The sequence below is a fragment of the Hippoglossus hippoglossus genome, chromosome 12 (assembly GCF_009819705.1).
Source record: "Hippoglossus hippoglossus isolate fHipHip1 chromosome 12, fHipHip1.pri, whole genome shotgun sequence".
In the NCBI taxonomy this organism is placed as follows: domain Eukaryota; kingdom Metazoa; phylum Chordata; class Actinopteri; order Pleuronectiformes; family Pleuronectidae; genus Hippoglossus; species Hippoglossus hippoglossus.
Window position 1 is genome coordinate 20,938,003 of NC_047162.1, and position 19,570 is coordinate 20,957,572.

General features: G+C 45.0%; 1 protein-coding gene across 1 annotated transcript; it reads left to right on the plus strand.

Moving 5' to 3' along the window:
• Positions 1-889: 889 nt before the first annotated feature.
• On the plus strand, positions 890-2,369 carry LOC117771428 (transcription factor jun-D-like). Its single transcript, XM_034601739.1, has one exon. It carries the CDS (start codon positions 1,078-1,080, stop codon positions 2,110-2,112), a length of 1,035 nt encoding a protein of 344 aa, XP_034457630.1. The 5' UTR covers positions 890-1,077; the 3' UTR covers positions 2,113-2,369.
• Positions 2,370-19,570: the final 17,201 nt, after the last annotated feature.

Sequence of the window (19,570 nt, forward strand, 5' to 3'; positions counted from 1 at the left end):
CTAATTATTAACCTATTATTGTAGATGTCACCTTGTCATTAATGTATGTTTACATGTTATCACTGGATTATTATTAAGAAGAGATGAAATAAGATTAGTTCAAATGAGATTAAGAACCAGATGTTGCTCCAAACTTGATAAATTCCAGTTATATTAACATATTTACTCAGTGTTTAATGTGGAAGCTGCTGGATGTGGAAAAGTATTAAAACACTGACGGTACTTTAATCTTTTAATCAGTTAGATTTTATTACATGATCATAGTTATTGTATTTAACTCTAAAACATTATTTTATAAAGTCACTAAGAAGATAAAACCTCAAAACAGATGAAAACAGCAGCTGTGATTTTTATTTATTACACATATTTTTTGTTTAATTGTTAATAAATAACATGAAATGTTGGTTTTAATTTTTGTTGCTATGTCGTACGGTGTCCACCAGAGAGCGCTGACAATGTGACCTTTACTTTATATATTGATATTAATGGTCACTAATTTTTACCATATAAATATATATATATGTGTGTCTCTGTTTCTGTGTGTGTGTTTGTGTGTCTGAGTGTGTCTCTGTGTGTGTGTGACCTTTGTTGTGTGATGTGTTTTATCTTTATCGGTGAAAGGACAGATTCAGATTTTGTGGCTGTTCAAGGAGGAATATTTATATTTATGTGTATATGAGGTTAGTTGTTGTTTTCCACAATCTAGAGGAAATAAACTCACATCATTGAAAGATATAAGAAAATGTGATGCTTTTGTGACACTGACCTTTAACCTCTGACCTAATACACACACACACACACACACACACACACCAGTAGCTCTACTTCCTAATTTACACCTCACTACTCTTTCTCTCTTCTTCTCACACGTGTTTATTTTTCCTGCAGGAACTCATCCTCTTCGTCTTCTTCATCATCTCCTTCTTTCTTCTTCTCTTCTTTGTTTCTTCTCCTCTTCATCCCACCTTCATCCTCCGGCTGCTGACGTCAGTGGAACATCTCAATCTCCTCTGATATTCAGGTTAATCTAATTATGAAGATTCCCTCTGATACGCTTCATCGTCAGTGACGATCAAGATGGAGACACCTTTCTACCACGACGACTCTCCCGCTGTCTCCGGCTACAGCCACATCGCTGAGTACGAGCGTTACCCAGGAAACAAGATGCTGATGAGTAAGAAGTCCATGTCAGTGGCGGGCAGTCATCACTTCCCCGGCGGTGGCGCCACAGGAGGGAGGGGGGGAACCAGCAACCTGGGGCTCGGCGGGAACAGCTCCCTGATGTCGGCGGTGGCCTCGGCAGCATCTCCGGGGGACATGAACCTGCTGAAGCTGGCGTCGCCCGACCTGGAGCACCTGATCATTCAGACCAATCAGGGACTGGTCACAACCAGCCCCGCGTCCAACTCCACCAACCCCTTCATCTACCGCAACCAGGCTACCAACGAACAAGAAGGATTCGCCGACGGCTTCGTCAAAGCGCTGGCCGACCTTCACAAGCAGAACCAGCTGGTCGGAGGCGGCCCAATGTCCCCGTCCTCGTCCTGCTCCGTCTCCCTGCAGGGGGCCTACCAGAGGAACCTGATGTCCGCCGCTGACCTGCCCGTTTACACTAACCTCAGCAGCTACAACCATGGCCAGATGCCTTATTCTGGAGGGCAGATAGCGTATGTTGGCGGCTCAGGACACGGTGGACCACCTCAGCCTCACACCCGAGGCATGGACGCCCCTCAGACTGTCCCTGAGGTGCCTCACCCATCAGGTGACCCCATGTCCCCTCCCTCCCTCTCCCCGATCGACCTAGAGACGCAGGAGCGAATCAAAGCTGAACGCAAGAAGCTCCGCAACCGCATCGCCGCGTCTAAGTGCCGCAAGCGGAAGCTGGAGCGGATATCGCGGCTGGAGGAGAAGGTGAAGGTCCTGAAGACCCAGAACTCAGACCTGGCCTCCACCGCCTCCATGTTGAGGGAGCAGGTCGCTCAGCTCAAACAGAAGGTCATGAGTCACATCACCAACGGCTGCCAGATCACTGTCAGCTCCGCTACCGCCACCAGGTCTGGAGGAGGAGGAGGAGGAGGAGGAGGGACGGGCAGCGAGGACTCCAGCTGCTGAGGAAGATGGACACAAGGAGAATGAGGTTTCACTCGTGCTCTTGGTCAGAGCGAGCAGAAAGCGAGCAGCTCGGCGTCACCGGACACGAGGACGTTTGAGGGATTTACGCTGCCTGAGAGTCCCGCTAAAACCACTGTCAATCATGGAGCCAGAGGAGGCGGGGCTTGGACAAGGGAGGAGACAGGAGGCGGAACAAACGCCCGACACGAGAAGATGGACTTTACTAAGAAAAGACGGGAAAAAAGACAGATGGAAACAGATTGAATTTAAAGTGACTGTTAAACAGCAAACTGTGTGTGTGTGTGAGAGTGTGTGTAAGTGTGTGTGTGTGTGTGTGTGAGAGAGTGTGTAAGTGTGTGTGTGAGAGAGTGTGTAAGTGTGTGTGAGAGAGTGTGTAAGTGTGTGTGTGTGAGAGTGTGTAAGTGTGTGTGTGTGTGTGAGAGAGTGTATGTGTGTGTGAGAGTGTGTAAGTGTGTGTGAGAGAGTGTATGTGTGTGTGTGAGAATGTGTGTGTGTGTGTGTGTCATTGAATCAGTGAATTCTCATGAAACATAATCAATAGAAGTGAAGTGATGTCATCAGTGAAGTAATCAGATTACATTAGTCAGATTTTTTTAACTTCCAACGTCCCAGACTTTAGTTTGTGTTTTGTAATCTGATTACTTTCTTTTCACAGGTAAATAAACAACTGACACATTTGTCTCTTTTTATTTTGACTTTTCCACGAGTGACGTGAGGAGAAACTTTCTGCAGATGAGAAGCAGTCATGTGATCATTGTGGATCTGCTGCCCCCTGATTGGCTGATCAGTGCCGCAGGTGGAGACTTCTCGCTGACTTCACTCTGCTCAGTTTGAACCGACTGAAGGATTCCGAGCGTGAAGCATGAACTTTACGTGTCCGTCACGTTTTCTGTTTGACACCAGATTTTCAGTGTCAAAGCAAATATTTCTGATTTTTTACTTGACGTTCATGACGTCTCTATTTTTGTACAAATGTATAAAAGTTGTCGTTGTGAATAAAATCAAATGTGTGTGAACGATCTGATTCGATTAAACTCTTTGTGTCTATTTATCATGAAAGTCTTTTGTTAATTTCCGTCACACTGTGTTAAATGTTTGTGGTAATAATACAAGTGATGAAACCTGCTGCTTGTTTTCTGTCTTTGCTGTCGTGCACGTGATCGTGACTGAACACGTCAGACACGTGAGGGAAGGAAACTGTACAAGACACGTGAAGATTTTACAATCTTATTCTTCCTCATGATTCCTGCTTTTGTTTTTACTATAAAATGACAAATGAATGAAATGATGAAATAATCAAATCTGCAGATTTCCATCAGGGTTTTTCCATTTTTATCAGAAGCTTAAGTTATTGTTATAAATCCAGATAAATAAATACTATGTAAAACACCTCTGTGTTAGGATCCATGTATGTGGACGGTTACACATTCGGCCATAAGACAAATACATGAGTGGCAGTGGAAACAGCCTCATACACAAGTGAGTGGCTGTCCACATACTTTTGTCCACATATGATTTAGTTGTTTAACTCATCGATGACTCATCAAGTGATTTCTCTGTCGCTGAATCAGAGCAACAGAACTCAACACTTCACCCACTTCTACACACACACACACATATACATATATATATATATATACACACACAAGTCAACAGTATATTTGATTCTTTATGATAATGAATCTTTTCTTAAAGGAAGTTTTTCACGTGTTGAAACCTTTTTGAAGTGAAACATGAAGCTGATGTTTTACACAAACAGAAAGTTTACATCTTCGTCAGCTTCATGTGAATATTAAGATTAAACTCTGACTGTAACTTGGACCAATCAGGTTAAAGGGGAGCCGTCAGTGCAGCGGTCGACGAGTTGTTGTTAAACTGAGTCACGCACGTTCATCACAGTATCTATGAGAATCCTCTGATGTCATCACTGCTCTTCAGTAAATATAAAACCTTCTATTAAACTCAGAACATCTGAGATCAGACGAGGACCGAAACAAACTTTACAATCATTTGAACTAATTCTGACCAGAGAATGAAGGGTTAGAATTAAACAGTTAAATAAGTGAAATGAGTTGAATTAAACATTTGTTCTTCTTCACCTGGATGAACAAACAGTTTGTTCTTCATTTAATCCACATGACTTCAATCCAATGAATCTGACGTCACAGCTCCTCAAACCAGATCAGATCTCTGGTGTCTGCTGCTGGATCATCAAACCTGGTTCCTGTCGCTCACTGGGTACTGTGGTCTGTTCTCCTGCAGGGTCTGTTCTCCTGCAGGGTCTGTTCTCCTGCAGGATCTGTTCTACTGCAGGGTCTGTTCTCCTGCAGGGTCTGTTCTCCTGAAGGGTCTGTTCTCCTGCAGGGTCTGTTCTCCTGCAGGGTCTGTTCTCCTGAAGGGTCTGTTCTCCTGCAGGGTCTGTTCTACTGAAGGGTCTGTTCTACTGAAGGGTCTGTTCTCCTGCAGGATCTGTTCTACTGAAGGGTCTGTTCTACTGAAGGGTCTGTTCTCCTGCAGGATCTGTTCTACTGAAGGGTCTGTTCTCCTGAAGGGTCTGTTCTCCTGCAGGGTCTGTTCTCCTGCAGGATCTGTTCTACTGAAGGGTCTGTTCTCCTGCAGGGTCTGTTCTCCCGCAGGATCTGTTCTACTGAAGGGTCTGTTCTCCTGCAGGATCTGTTCTACTGCAGGATCTGTTCTCCTGCAGGGTCTGTTCTCCTGAAGGGTCTGTTCTACTGCAGGATCTGTTCTACTGAAGGGTCTGTTCTCCTGAAGGGTCTGTTCTCCTGCAGGGTCTGTTCTACTGAAGGGTCTGTTCTCCTGCAGGGTCTGTTCTCCTGAAGGGTCTGTTCTCCTGCAGGGTCTGTTCTACTGAAGGGTCTGTTCTACTGAAGGGTCTGTTCTCCTGCAGGATCTGTTCTACCGCAGGATCTGTTCTACCAAAGGATCTGTTCTACCAAAGGATCTGTTCTACCGCAGGATCTGTTCTACCGCAGGATCTGTTCTACCGCAGGATCTGTTCTACTGAAGGGTCTGTTCTCCTGCAGGATCTGTTCTACTGCAGGATCTGTTCTACTGAAGGGTCTGTTCTCCTGCAGGATCTGTTCTACTGAAGGGTCTGTTCTACTGCAGGATCTGTTCTACTGCAGGATCTGTTCTACTGAAGGGTCTGTTCTCCTGCAGGATCTGTTCTACCAAAGGATCTGTTCTACCGCAGGATCTGTTCTACCGCAGGATCTGTTCTACTGCAGGATCTGTTCTACTGAAGGGTCTGTTCTCCTGCAGGGTCTGTTCTACTGCAGGATCTGTTCTACTGCAGGATCTGTTCTCCTGCAGGGTCTGTTCTACTGCAGGATCTGTTCTACTGCAGGATCTGTTCTACTGAAGGGTCTGTTCTCCTGCAGGATCTGTTCTCCTGCAGGGTCTGTTCTACTGCAGGATCTGTTCTACTGCAGGATCTGTTCTACTGCAGGATCTGTTCTACTGAAGGGTCTGTTCTCCTGCAGGATCTGTTCTACCGCAGGATCTGTTCTACCAAAGGATCTGTTCTACCGCAGGATCTGTTCTACCGCAGGATCTGTTCTACTGCAGGATCTGTTCTACCACAGGGTCTGTTCTACTGCAGGATCTGTTCTACTGCAGGATCTGTTCTACCACAGGATCTGTTCTCCTGCAGGATCTGTTCTACCACAGGATCTGTTCTACTGAAGGGTCTGTTCTACTGCAGGATCTGTTCTACTTCAGGGTCTGTTCTCCTGCAGGATCTGTTCTACCGCAGGATCTGTTTTACCAAAGGATCTGTTCTACCGCAGGGTCTGTTCTACTGCAGGATCTGTTCTACCGCATGATCTGTTCTACCGCAGGATCTGTTCTACCGCAGGATCTGTTCTACCGCATGATCTGTTCTACTGCAGGATCTGTTCTACCAAAGGATCTGTTCTACCGCAGGATCTGTTCTACCGCAGGATCTGTTCTACTGCAGGATCTGTTCTACTGCAGGATCTGTTCTACCACAGGATCTGTTCTACCGCAGGATCTGTTCTCCTGCAGGATCTGTTCTCCTGCAGGATCTGTTCTACTGCAGGATCTGTTCTACCGCAGGATCTGTTCTACCAAAGGATCTGTTCTACCACAGGATCTGTTCTACCGCATGATCTGTTCTACTGCAGGATCTGTTCTACCACAGGATCTGTTCTACCACAGGATCTGTTCTACCAAAGGATCTGTTCTCCTGCAGGATCTGTTCTACTGCAGGATCTGTTCTACCGCAGGATCTGTTCTACCACAGGATCTGTTCTACTGCAGGATCTGTTCTACCACAGGATCTGTTCTACCACAGGATCTGTTCTACCACAGGATCTGTTCTACCGCAGGATCTGTTCTACCACAGGATCTGTTCTACCACAGGATCTGTTCTACCACAGGATCTGTTCTACTGAAGGATCTGTTCTACTGCAGGATCTGTTCTACCACAGGATCTGTTCTACCACAGGATCTGTTCTACCACAGGATCTGTTCTACTGCAGGATCTGTTCTACCACAGGATCTGTTCTACCACAGGATCTGTTCTACCACAGGATCTGTTCTACTGCAGGATCTGTTCTACCACAGGATCTGTTCTACTGAAGGATCTGTTCTACTGCAGGATCTGTTCTACCACAGGATCTGTTCTACCACAGGATCTGTTCTACCACAGGATCTGTTCTACCACAGGATCTGTTCTACTGCAGGATCTGTTCTACCGCAGGATCTGTTCTACTGCAGGATCTGTTCTACCACAGGATCTGTTCTACCACAGGATCTGTTCTCCTGCAGGATCTGTTCTACCACAGGATCTGTTCTCCTGCAGGGTCTGTTCTACCGAAGGATCTGTTCTACCACCTGCTAGCTTGCTAAATGAAATGTAAACAGTAACATTAAGTCTGTTGATGTAACAGACTTAATGTTCCGCCTCCTGATTGGTTCGCTTCTCCTCTCATTACCTCACTCTCTTTGTGAAACATAATCACACACACACACACACACACACACAGTTTTCAGCTGTGTCTTTGCCTTTGTTTGGTTCTATGTTGCTATGGTGACACGGATTCAAAACAAAAACAGGTAGAAAACAAAAAGACGCATGAGACAGGAGACTGTAACACACACACACACACAAACTCCCACACACACACAAGCACATGCACACACAAACTCACACAAACTAAAACATACACACTCACTTTATGACACATTTTAGCTGCAGAGAAATGTCGCAACAAATAATCAATAAATGGAAATCAAACATTTGAAAGATGAAACTGAGCTGTTGTGTTATGTTACCAACACAACAACATCAACACAACAACACAAAGAGACAAGTGAAGATTTAAGAAAATCACTGTGATGATCAGTGTCTCCTGAACCTGATGGAGAGATGATGGAGAGATGTATTATTGGCTCTGTAGATATTTGAGGGTGACTCAGATGCTCCGCCCACAGACACACTGAGTCACCACGTACTGCCGAGTACTCTGTGTGTGTGTGTGTGTGTGTGTGTGTGTGTGTGTTGTACCTGATGTAAATGTCAGTAAAGTGAGAATCTGAATCTTTCTCACAGCTCTTTTTCTCTCGTTCTGATTGGACGATGTTATAGCAGGAACTTAATGACCCGACACATATCGAACTTGTTAAAGACGTTAAATAAATGTTTGTCAAAGATGGTTTCTGTCATTTCACACTGATGTTTGTTCAAGTGTTTCTCATCAGTTTGTAATTAGTTATTTGATGAAAACAAGCGGAGACGTCATGACTGACAACTGAGACTGACTAATGGTTGAGGGCATATGTGGGTGGGACCTTAAAAATATCGCTCCACTCCACGATCACTACTGAACAGACTGTCTGCAAATGACGTCAAAAACTGAAGATGACCGCGTTCGTATCGGAGATATTTTAGCTTCATTTCTGGAGGAGACGTGTCGTCGTCTTTATTTACGTCTTTGATCTTTATTTACAGTCTTTGATCTTTATTTACGGTCTACTTCCTCCTGCTCTCAGCACTGCCTCCTTCACACGTTCCTCATCGTGTTGCTTCACTTTCGGCCTCAGGAGTCTGATGTAAACGTCATGTGATAGTTTCAGTCCCTGCAGAAATGCAGATGTGAAGCGTGCAGGTCTGCGACGGGTCATGTTTTGCAGCTCAGACACTTTAACTCCTCAGAAGCTCGAGTGTGTGACTCTTTGAAGACGTAGATCTGTCGTCATCGCTCATGAGGTCAGGTGGTCACCGCAGACATCGACCCTCCTCACTTCGTCCACACACATCGCCTCCTGCAGGCGTATGGATTTTTCTCTCTAAATAACGATGGCAGTTAATTCTCCAGTCCGACGAGCAGATTCTGGTGCTGGGACGTCCTTCTGGATTAAACTGAGAGTTCCAGGCTGGTTTTAGCTCTGGCCTCCAGGTTCCAGCTCACATCAGACAGAAGAGTCACAGCGACAGACTTCACCTTCAGGCTCCTCCAGGCTCCTGTAGAAATATGAATGAGATGTAAACTGACTTCTCATTTAACACTGTGACCTGAAGTGGACTCACCTGCACGGCTCTTTCACTCGTAGACTCATCTCCCACTGATATAAAGTTCTGTCCCTGTGCTGAAGATACGCATGTTCTATGTTGGACTTGAGTTGCTGCTGCTGGACCTTTTCTTTGGGCATACAAATTTAAAAATCTACTTTATTCCTTTAGCACATTCATTAAAATACAACACATAAAAGCAGTTCAAAACTTTTATGATGAAAAAAGAAATTAAATTAAACATAAACAGCAGATTCGGACAAACAATGAAAAACATTCACTGATTTTTAATTGATATAAAAACAAATGTGAATGATGAAAATGTATAAACTGGTCAAAATATTATATCTTTTTTTAAACTTTCCTTTTAATAAAGCCTCATTAAACCAGTAAGATTGTTTAATATACACTGAGTTAGTGTGTGTGTGTTCTTCACCGCAGTGTCTGTCGATGCGTTGAGACAGATGCAGTTTCCTCCTGGCTTCACTGGTCAACGCCTGAAGACAGACACACACACACACACACACACACACACACACACACACACACACACACACACACACACACACACACACACACACACACACACACACACACACACACACACACACACACACACACACACACACACACACACACAGCTCCTGACAGTGTTACAGGATAATCAGATCTGCTCCACACTTCAAAACAAACAGATATGTTGTGTGTGTGTGTGTGTGTGTGTGTGTGTGTGTCTCTATATCTTGTTGTCAGTCATCAGTAACACTGTAAGAAACCAGGGACACAATCAGAGGCTCATGTGATATTATGGGATGTATTCACGGTGCCTAGAGACGTGTCTTTACATTTAAAATTCTAATCATCATTCTAATGTGGGGAAATAAACGTATTCGATCAGAAATTATCTGTTTGAATTTAAAAACATAAACTGCACCACATCATCACTGATACATTTCAACACAATAAGTTAAAAAACACATCAAGTTTTCTCATGTCTAATGAAGATGTTATCAACTCCACGTCTCTGTATGAGGAAGTGAAGTCAGTGGTTCTACAATAAAAATATGAAACATTGACTTTACCACAGACGGTAAAGTTGTTGAATGAAGTTCATTCGGACAAAGATTCAAAACATGTTGATTAAACAGATGAAGATTTTCTCCTGTGTGGAGACATGAGCTTTCTGTCATTAGCATTAGTGTCGGTGTAGCACATTAGCTACAGGTTTTACTGCGCTAGAATTAATCCTCTTCACACTCATCTATTATTCATGGGGCTGGTTTATTTTCTTGGATCAGGACGAGGCAGCCGAGCTTATTTAAATTTAACACTTCCATGAAAACAAGGTGCTGCTGCTGGAGGGAGGACGTCTCTGTGATTAACTCGTTTTTACTGTTTGATTTGATTTATCTTAATATTTCCACATGCTGCTCGTCTGTGGGGAGAAGAGCTGATTCTAACCTTTGTTCAACCACTGAACAAACCAGGAGAACAAAGAATCACACTGAGAGATTTACATCTTCTGTATTTACTCATTTTCTCCTCATACATAAACTGTTTAACATGAAAAAGCCTTTTTGAAATTTAAATGAAAACAAACCTTCATTACATATAAATCAGACCACTGTAAAATGAAACTGGCTTCACTTTTTTTTGAGGATTTCATCTGTTACATACTCAATCAATGATTTATTCATATATGAAAATAAAATGCATTTAAACATTTTGAAGAAGCAAAGCAGATTCTCTTTGTGCTAAAATAAGACAAGTAGTGGACTGACTGGTGGAAACTGATTTCATGTTAAAAAAGTGAGAAGAAAAAAGTGAACCTGATGTCTGACGATGTTTTAAGCTAACGGGGGCTGACGAGACACTTTGGCTTCAGTTTTGGAAGCCGTCATGTCGTCCATCTTTATTTCCAGTCTGTGGTACACACACACGGACAATGCTAACAGGTTTAGCAGTAGCCTAATGGTTTTTCAACATGTTAGTTTAGCATTAGCTGATTAGCTGAGGCTGGTGGGAGTGACGTTAGTTATGCAGGTATAAAAAGTCTTAAAACAATTATTCCCCTTATATTTGCTTCCATTAGGAAACGTCAGGACTCTGCTATGCTGACGACACCCGGTTATACTTGTCAATAAAACCTATAAATATAAAACTAATAAAACATAAAACCTGGATTAGCTCCTCAGATAAATCAAAGGTTCTGATACTAGACACCTCAGAGATTCATTATTCAGACATTCTGTATAAACACTTTAAACATGAAGTTACAAACTGGTTCTTCTCAGGTAGTGAATCCTGTTGTTGTGTTGATGTGTTGTTGTGTTGATGTGTTGTTGTGTTGATGTGTTGTTGTGTTGATGTGTTCAGTTCCATCAGCGTCTGTTGGACTTGTGTCCTGGGAGAGGATCCTCACATGGGACTGAGCTTTATTCACTGATCACTAAGTTTCTATTTGACTCTAGTTGAGTGAAGAACAGAGGAAGTTGATCCTTGTTAACATCTATGAGACTAATAACTAATAACATGTGATTGATTGATTGATTTATAAGATGTTAAAATTATGACCTGATGGTGGCGCTAAATAAGAACTCAGATAATGACAATGATTAAGGAGCAGAAAATGTCTTAAAGTGATCAAAGTATTTGACGTGTTAAATCTACTTTTACACCCTGCGTGTTGTAATCAAAGAAACTTGAAGTTAAGGTGAATAAATTATTGTTTTCTCCTTTAAACCCTGAAATATGTTTTTCCTCTGAAGCCCCTGGGAGCAGATCACAGGCTCATCAACATGTTTAAAAGAATCACTCTCAGAGACGCTGCTCGGCGTCACAGAGCCGTGAGTCAGTCGACTGAAGGAACCCGGCGAGGGATGAAAGTGGTATTAGTGCCGCTTAATTCATCCTGACAGTTGGAAATGTTAAATCCTGCAGGGGCCCGGCTTAGCTCGCTGCCTAAGTAGGTTAAATACAAACCAGTGTGATCAATCTGCACACACCAACTAAACATGAGCTACTGTGGTGAGGAGGAAACACCAGGGACAACAATATCACAGAGGGGCCCCGAGATTTAACAAGTCAAACACCAGGGGCCCAAAGGCAACCAGAGACCAGTTACACATTTAGAGCTGCTGACAACCAGGAGCCTTTAACCACCAGGAGCCTTTAACCACCAGGAGCCTTTAACCACCAGGAGCCTTTAACCACCAGGAGCCTGACAACCAAGAGCCTTTAACCACCAGGAGCCTTTAACCACCAGGAGCCTTTAACCACCAGGAGCCTTTAACCACCAGGAGCCTGACAACCAAGTGCCTTTAACCACCAGGAGCCTTTAACCACCAGGACCCTGACAACCAGGAGCCTTTAACCACCAGGAGCCTTTAACCACCAGGAGCCTTTAACCACCAGGACCCTGACAACCAGGAGCCTTTAACCACCAGGAGCCTTTAACCACCAGGAGCCTTTAACCACCAGGAGCCTGACAACCAAGAGCCTTTAACCACCAGGAGCCTTTAACCACCAGGAGCCTTTAACCACCAGGAGCCTTTAACCACCAGGAGCCTTTAACCACCAGGAGCCTGACAACCAGGAGCCTTTAACCACCAGGAGCCTGACAACCAGGAGCCTTTAACCACCAGGAGCCTTTAACCACCAGGAGCCTTTAACCACCAGGAGCCTTTAACCACCAGGAGCCTTTAACCACCAGGAGCCTTTAACCACCAGGAGCCTGACAACCAAGAGCCTTTAACCACCAGGAGCCTTTAACCACCAGGAGCCTTTAACCACCAGGAGCCTGACAACCAAGAGCCTTTAACCACCAGGAGCCTTTAACCACCAGGAGCCTGACAACCAAGAGCCTTTAACAACCAGGAGCCTTTAACCACCAGGACCCTGACAACCAGGAGCCTTTAACCACCAGGAGCCTTTAACCACCAGGAGCCTGACAACCAGGAGCCTGACAACCAGGAGCCTTTAACCACCAGGAGCCTGACAACCAGGAGCCTTTAACCACCAGGAGCCTGACAACCAGGAGCCTGACAACCAGGAGCCTTTAACCACCAGGAGCCTTTAACCACCAGGAGCCTGACAACCAGGAGCCTTTAACCACCAGGAGCCTTTAACCACCAGGAGCCTGACAACCAGGAGCCTGACAACCAGGAGCCTTTAACCACCAGGAGCCTGACAACCAGGAGCCTTTAACCACCAGGAGCCTGACAACCAGGAGCCTGACAACCAGGAGCCTTTAACCACCAGGAGCCTTTAACCACCAGGAGCCTGACAACCAGGAGCCTTTAACCACCAGGAGCCTGACAACCAGGAGCCTTTAACCACCAGGAGCCTGACAACCAGGAGCCTTTAACCACCAGGAGCCTGACAACCAGGAGCCTTTAACCACCAGGAGCCTGACAACCAGGAGCCTTTAACCACCAGGAGCCTGACAACCAGGAGCCTTTAACCACCAGGAGCCTTTAACCACCAGGAGCCTGACAACCAGGAGCCTTTAACCACCAGGAGCCTTTAACCACCAGGAGCCTGACAACCAGGAGCCTTTAACCACCAGGAGCCTTTAACCACCAGGAGCCTTTAACCACCAGGAGCCTTTAACCACCAGGAGCCTTTAACCACCAGGAGCCTGACAACCAGGAGCCTTTAACCACCAGGAGCCTTTAACCACCAGGAGCCTGACAACCAGGAGCCTGACAACCAGGAGCCTTTAACCACCAGGAGCCTTTAACCACCAGGAGCCTGACAACCAGGAGCCTGACAACCAGGAGCCTTTAACCACCAGGAGCCTTTAACCACCAGGAGCCTTTAACCACCAGGAGATGGGGGGAAACAGGGGGGGAAACGGGGGGGGGAAACGGGGGGGAAACAGGGGGGGAAACGGGGGGGAAACGGGGGGAAACAGGGGGGGAAACGGGGGGGAAACAGGGGGGGAAACAGGGGGAAACGGGGGGTAAACGGGGGGAAACGGGGGGTAAACGGGGGGGAAACAGGGGAAACGGGGGGAAACGGAGGGAAACGGGGGGGAAACAGGGGGAAACGGGGGGAAACGGGGGGTAAACGGGGGGAAACGGGGGGTAAACGGAGGGAAACGGGGGGGAAACGGGGGGGAAACAGGGGAAACAGGGGGAAATGGGGGGAAACGGAGGGAAACGGGGGGGAAACGGGGGGGAAACGGGGGGGGGGAAACAGGGGAAACGGGGGGGGAAACAGGAGGGAAACGGGGGGAAACGGGGGGGGGAAACGGGGGAAACAGGGGGAAACGGGGGGGGAAACGGGGGAAACAGGGGGAAACGGGGGGGAAACAGGGGGGAAACGGGGGGGAAACGGGGGGAGGAAACGGGGGGAAACGGGGGGGAAACAGGGGTAAACGGGGGGAAACAGGGGAAACAGGGGGAAACGGGGGGAAACGGAGGGAAACGGGGGGGAAACGGGGGGGAAACAGGGGAAACAGGGGAAACGGGGGGTAAACGGGGGGAAACAGGGGAAACGGGGGGGAAACAGGGGAAACGGAGGGAAACGGGGGGGAAACGGGGGGGAAACGGGGGAAACGGGGGGGGGAAACGGGGGGGAACGGGGGGGGGAAACAGGGGGAAACGGGGGGAAACAGGGGGGAAACGGGGGGAGGAAACGGGGGGAAACGGGGGGGGGAAACGGGGGGGAAACAGGGGAAACAGGGGGGAAACGGGGGGAAACGGGGGGGGGAAACAGGGGAAACGGAGGGAAACGGGGGGGAAACGGAGGGAAACGGGGGGGGGGAAACGGGGGGGAACCCTGCAGCTGCTGCATGAAATTACAGCAAGAAAACAAACGAGGAGGAAATGTTTGCTGCTGCTTCTTTGTGTTCACGCTGCGAGAGAGGAAGCTGAGCGGAAACTGATGGGATCTGATCAGAGCCACGTTCAGGACGAGGCCAGTGGGGGGTGGGGGTGTGTGTGTGTGTGTGTGTGTGTGTGTGTGTGTGTGTGTGTGTGTGTGTGTGTGTGTGCACATTCACAGAGCCATAAACTAATTTCATCCAGAGTCGTGGTCGCAGCTCGTCTAAAAATACGCTTCACATGTTGTATCTGCAAACCTGAGGTCAGACACTTTGTTCACTGTATTTTCATTTGAGACGAAATGACCACACCTCTTCAAACTTTATCTTTCTTTACATTCCACTTCTGTCCATTTCAACACTTTATCCTTTCTGGTTCTGTTAATTATTGAGGATGAAGTCAGACCTTTCTGCTTCTGTCTGGAGGTCAAAGGTCACCTCAGAGCCACTTATTGGCCGCTGAGCTGCGATTAGTCAGTCAAGGTTGAAAATGATATTTAGACAAAACCTTCAGGCTGCTGCTCATCCTCCTCGACTCGTTAACAAGGTCAAATCAACAAAATGTCCAAGTCAGTGAAACTTCACAAACACAGAAGAACCCGACGGTCCCTTCTTCAGCTGACGTCCTCCACAGACGAGACGGTGTGAAAGGAAAAGCTCTGCAAGACTGTAATTGTCAAATTTCAAAGTAAAAGCAGGAAACAGCACCGACTCACTGAGAATTAAAATGTGGTTCAGGTTATATCCAGATATGATTTTAACTTGTAAATAAAGATGGACCGAAAAGTGAAACAAAGTAATCTCTATCGCCCCCTGGTGTCTGGCTGCAGTATAGGTCATAAACCTCCTCCATGTTAGCAGATGGGACATGAACCAAACTAAAGAATCAAAGTAGACGTTAAATAAATGTTTATAAAGATGTTTCTGTCATTTCAGCTCGTTCTTCTCTCACTGATGTTTGTTCAAGTTTCTGATCAGTTTGGTTTCAATCAGTTATTTGATATAAAAACAGGAGGAGACGTGATGATTGACAGCTGAGACGTGATGATTGACACTAGAGATGAAAAGTGTGGGAAGATTTTGTCTGATGATTAGAGACATGAAAATTATCATCAGTTCAAAAAGAACTATATTTAATTCATACTTAAATTGAGACAGATGCTGATTTGAAGTTTGTTCAGGACTCAGATTATAATTATCACCTTTACTCTTATGTTTGCTCAGTTTATCTCGTAGCAGATTAATGTTCCTGAATTAAAGCTGACAAATCCCAAATAAATGACTGACACAGTGTGTGTCAGTGTGTACATATATTCAGTGTTGATTTGTTTGTGTGTACTTTCAGATTATTATTAGCAACAAGCTTAGGGTGCCACCCCCCCCACACACACACACACACTAAACGTTACACAGCTCTGGTTTCTCTCGATTTATTTTGTTTTCTGAGCTGTATTAAAATGTGACAAATTTTAGTCTATAAAAACAATAAAGAGTCAAACTAAAATGTAGTGTTTTTGTGTCTGAAACAGATCGAGACTCAGATGCTGAAGGTCTGAATTCATCAGCTGACACACCTAAGATAGATCTGTGATTTAAGTTTAGAAGGTGACAGAGTGTGTGTGACGGACTTTGCTGCCTGTTGTCTCACAAACTTACTCTTGACATCAGGCAGGAATTCAGACGTGACTCAAACCAGCGACACACACTCAGAGGGAGGAGGTGAAACCACGACTGTCACAGCGACGCCCTTTAGCCCCGGAGGAGTGATGTCACACGGCCTCCACCCAGGTGTGCGTCACGGTGACGGCAGCAACACTCGGACAAAACCACACGTCTGTGTTTACTGAGCAGATGAATAAACAAAGTTTCAACCAGACTCAACAACACTTCCTCCAGAAATGAAGCCTACATATCTCGAAACGAACGCCGCCATCTTGTGCCGATGTCGTAATTTGGCATCAGAGTCTGAGCAGAAGTCGTGTTGTCGTGATTTGATCCAGATAAATGTAGTTTCATGATTTGACCTGTGAACTCGACTGAGCCGAGCTTTGCTCAGAAGCACTTCAGCAGCATCACTGACCTGCTCCTTCTGATTTCTTCTCTTCTCTGGGATTTGAACCAGCAGCTCCAGCAGGGCTCCTCCCCCACTCATCCTCTTCCTCCCCCACTCATCGTCTTCCTCCCTGCAGGCGTCCTCCAGTGTTTTTCAGGAAGCAGCAGATTATTGGCACAGAGATTAGACGGTGTTATAGATCTGATAAACGCCTCCAGGCAGATTTTAGACTCATGACAGTGTTTATATTTAAATATACATCAGCATCATTATCGTGGTTATGTTCGAGCCGCTGACCTCCGTTTACAGCCCGATGCTCCAGGTGGAATCCAGCGAGTCCAGACTGAGGAGAATGAAAAGTGAAGCTGTGTAGATGGTATCTGGGTCAGAGGATGAACATTCATCAGAAGCAGCACAGACGCAGAGAAAAGAAAGAAAAGATTAAATGTATATAAATATATATTTATAAACTCTTCATTGTTATATCACCTTCTGTTAAGATTTGATTCCTCTTGTTTTTATTGATACATCTGCTTTATTGAGAATATATTATTTTATGTTTTATTGATATTTACTGTTATTAAAATATAACCCTAACCCTAACCCACTTTGTTCCAAATCATTCGTTTTTCATATCATTTGTTTTAACATTTTAAAACTAATTCAAATTTACTTGATTGATGGTTTAAAATATTGTTTTTGTGATTTATGGTTGAAACAGGAAGTAACATATATTAATCGTTTTAATCAGCGGGCACAGTAGAATAATTCCATCTCTTTGTTAGACTGTGTATAAATCTAATCCACATTAAAAGCATTTTGAATAGATCTCATGTCCCCCCTGCTGCTCGTGGCGGCAGCAGCAGTGCATGCTGGGAGCAGGAGGTGATGCAGGTTTAATCAGAGTGGTCAGACTGGGGCCGGAGGAGCGTCACGGCTCAGCCGGGACGACCTTGATGCTCCGGACCTTCGTAATAAACACGTCGACCTGCATCAGCTTCACAGAGGTGTGCTCACCTGAGGGGGCGGGGCCTGTATGTGACATCCTGCGGCGTTCATCACAGAATAAACACTGATGATTCAACTGCACTTTGTCCAGAGGGTGGTGCTGCAGAGCTCATTCTAATCTGCAGGGCTCATCCTCTGGGGAAGAGGAACGTGATCAGGAAATGTTAGTTTGTTAGTTTACAGGGTTACACAAAACTACTGATCAACAGTAAACGTGGTGAAGGAGGTTTAATGGTTCAGAAATAATTATTTTAAAACTTAAGAGTAATTCATGGATCTTGATGAAAAGCATCAGACATATTCAGCGTTGGATGAGATCTAACTCTACAGCCTCGACCTGTTTCTACTTTCACTTTTACAAACTCTTACTCAATTTCTGTCAAACAAGTGGGGGGGGTCCTCTACAGTAGCTCAGACTGGAGAAAAAAAATTCATAATTTCTTTATGACAACTGAAGCTACCACAGGTTCTCCTTCCTGTTTGGAAGAATAGGATGAGGTGAGAGGTGTTCAGCTGCAACATGACACTTCACCACTAGATGTCAGTAAATTCTACACACTGAACCTTTAAGTGTTTTTAATTCATGAAAATAATCTTGCCAAATAAAAAATGTCAAACATTTGCTTGATGCAGTTTATTTTCTGGAAAGGTCCAGTTAGGTCTTAGTGGAGGGAACCAGGGTGATTCATCATCCCTGCAGCTCTGGGGCGGAACCCTCTGGTCCTAAACTCCTTTTAAAAAAGGATAAGACATTAGTTCTGTTCATCTCACAACAAACATTAGATTTTTCTGGTCAAAACCTTCATTTTTCAATCTTCTGGAAAATGATCCATTATTCACAGCTGCAGCAAATATGAGCCATTTGTGTGTCAGTGAAGGTTCATGTGTTCACATGAATCCAGGTCAGATGAGAACAAGTGGAAACATTGATCTGAACCTGTTTCCTGACAGCTCTGTAGCCCCACCTGCTGGCACAAAGTATCCCTGCTGTTTGTCATTAAACAGACAACTGTTAAAATAAAACAAGTGAATTCAAGGTTCTTAAAGCATTATCAATATTTATGTCAGTAGATTTTCAAATGTTAAATCTATATATTGATAGGAGTAAGTTGTGATGAACTGGAGCAACAGACATGTTCGGAGACTTTGGACAGAAAAAAACAAACATCTTCAAAAGTAACTCAAGTATTTCATGTATTTATTTATTTTGTATTGTTGGATCCATATCACTGAGGATTATGGGAAAGTTCCCAGAGCAAAGTCTGCAGGTTTTACAGACACCTTTTTTTGCAGCGTCTAAAAGAATCTGCAGATCCAACATTGTCTTTAAAGGATTAGTTCAGAGTGACATCAGACTTTAATGTGTAAAGGCCTCGGAGACTGTAAATAAAGATCAGAGACGATGACGCGTCTCCAAAAGATAAGTCAAAATATCTCAGATACAAACGCGTCCATCTTGAGGTGATGACTAGACTGTGCAGTATTGGTCGTGGAGTGAAGCTCCTGTTGATTGATGCTCTCGACCAATCAGGAGTCAGTGTCAGTTGTCAATCATGACGTCTCAGCCTGTTTTTATATCATCAAATAACTGATTCAAACCAAACTGATCAGAAACTTGAACAAAGAGATGAGAACGACCTGAAATGACAGAAACCATCTTTACAAACATTTATTTAACGTCTACTTTGATTTCTTAGTTTGGTTCATGTCCCATCTGCTAACATGGAGGAGGTTTATGAGCTATACTGCAGCCAGACACCAGGGGGCGATCGTAATACTTTGGCTTCACTTTTGGGAGCAGTCTTGTCGTCCATCTTCATTGACAGTCTGTGATTCCTGGAGTCACTGCACCAGTGTCGATATTCATCCAAAAACATTGAGCTGCTCATTTAATGTCATTTTCTCTGCAAAGAGAAGAAGAGTAAGAGTTTGTTTTATCCAGCTCCTGCGTCGTTGTTCCTAAACCATCGACTCCTCCAGATTCCTGCTCAGC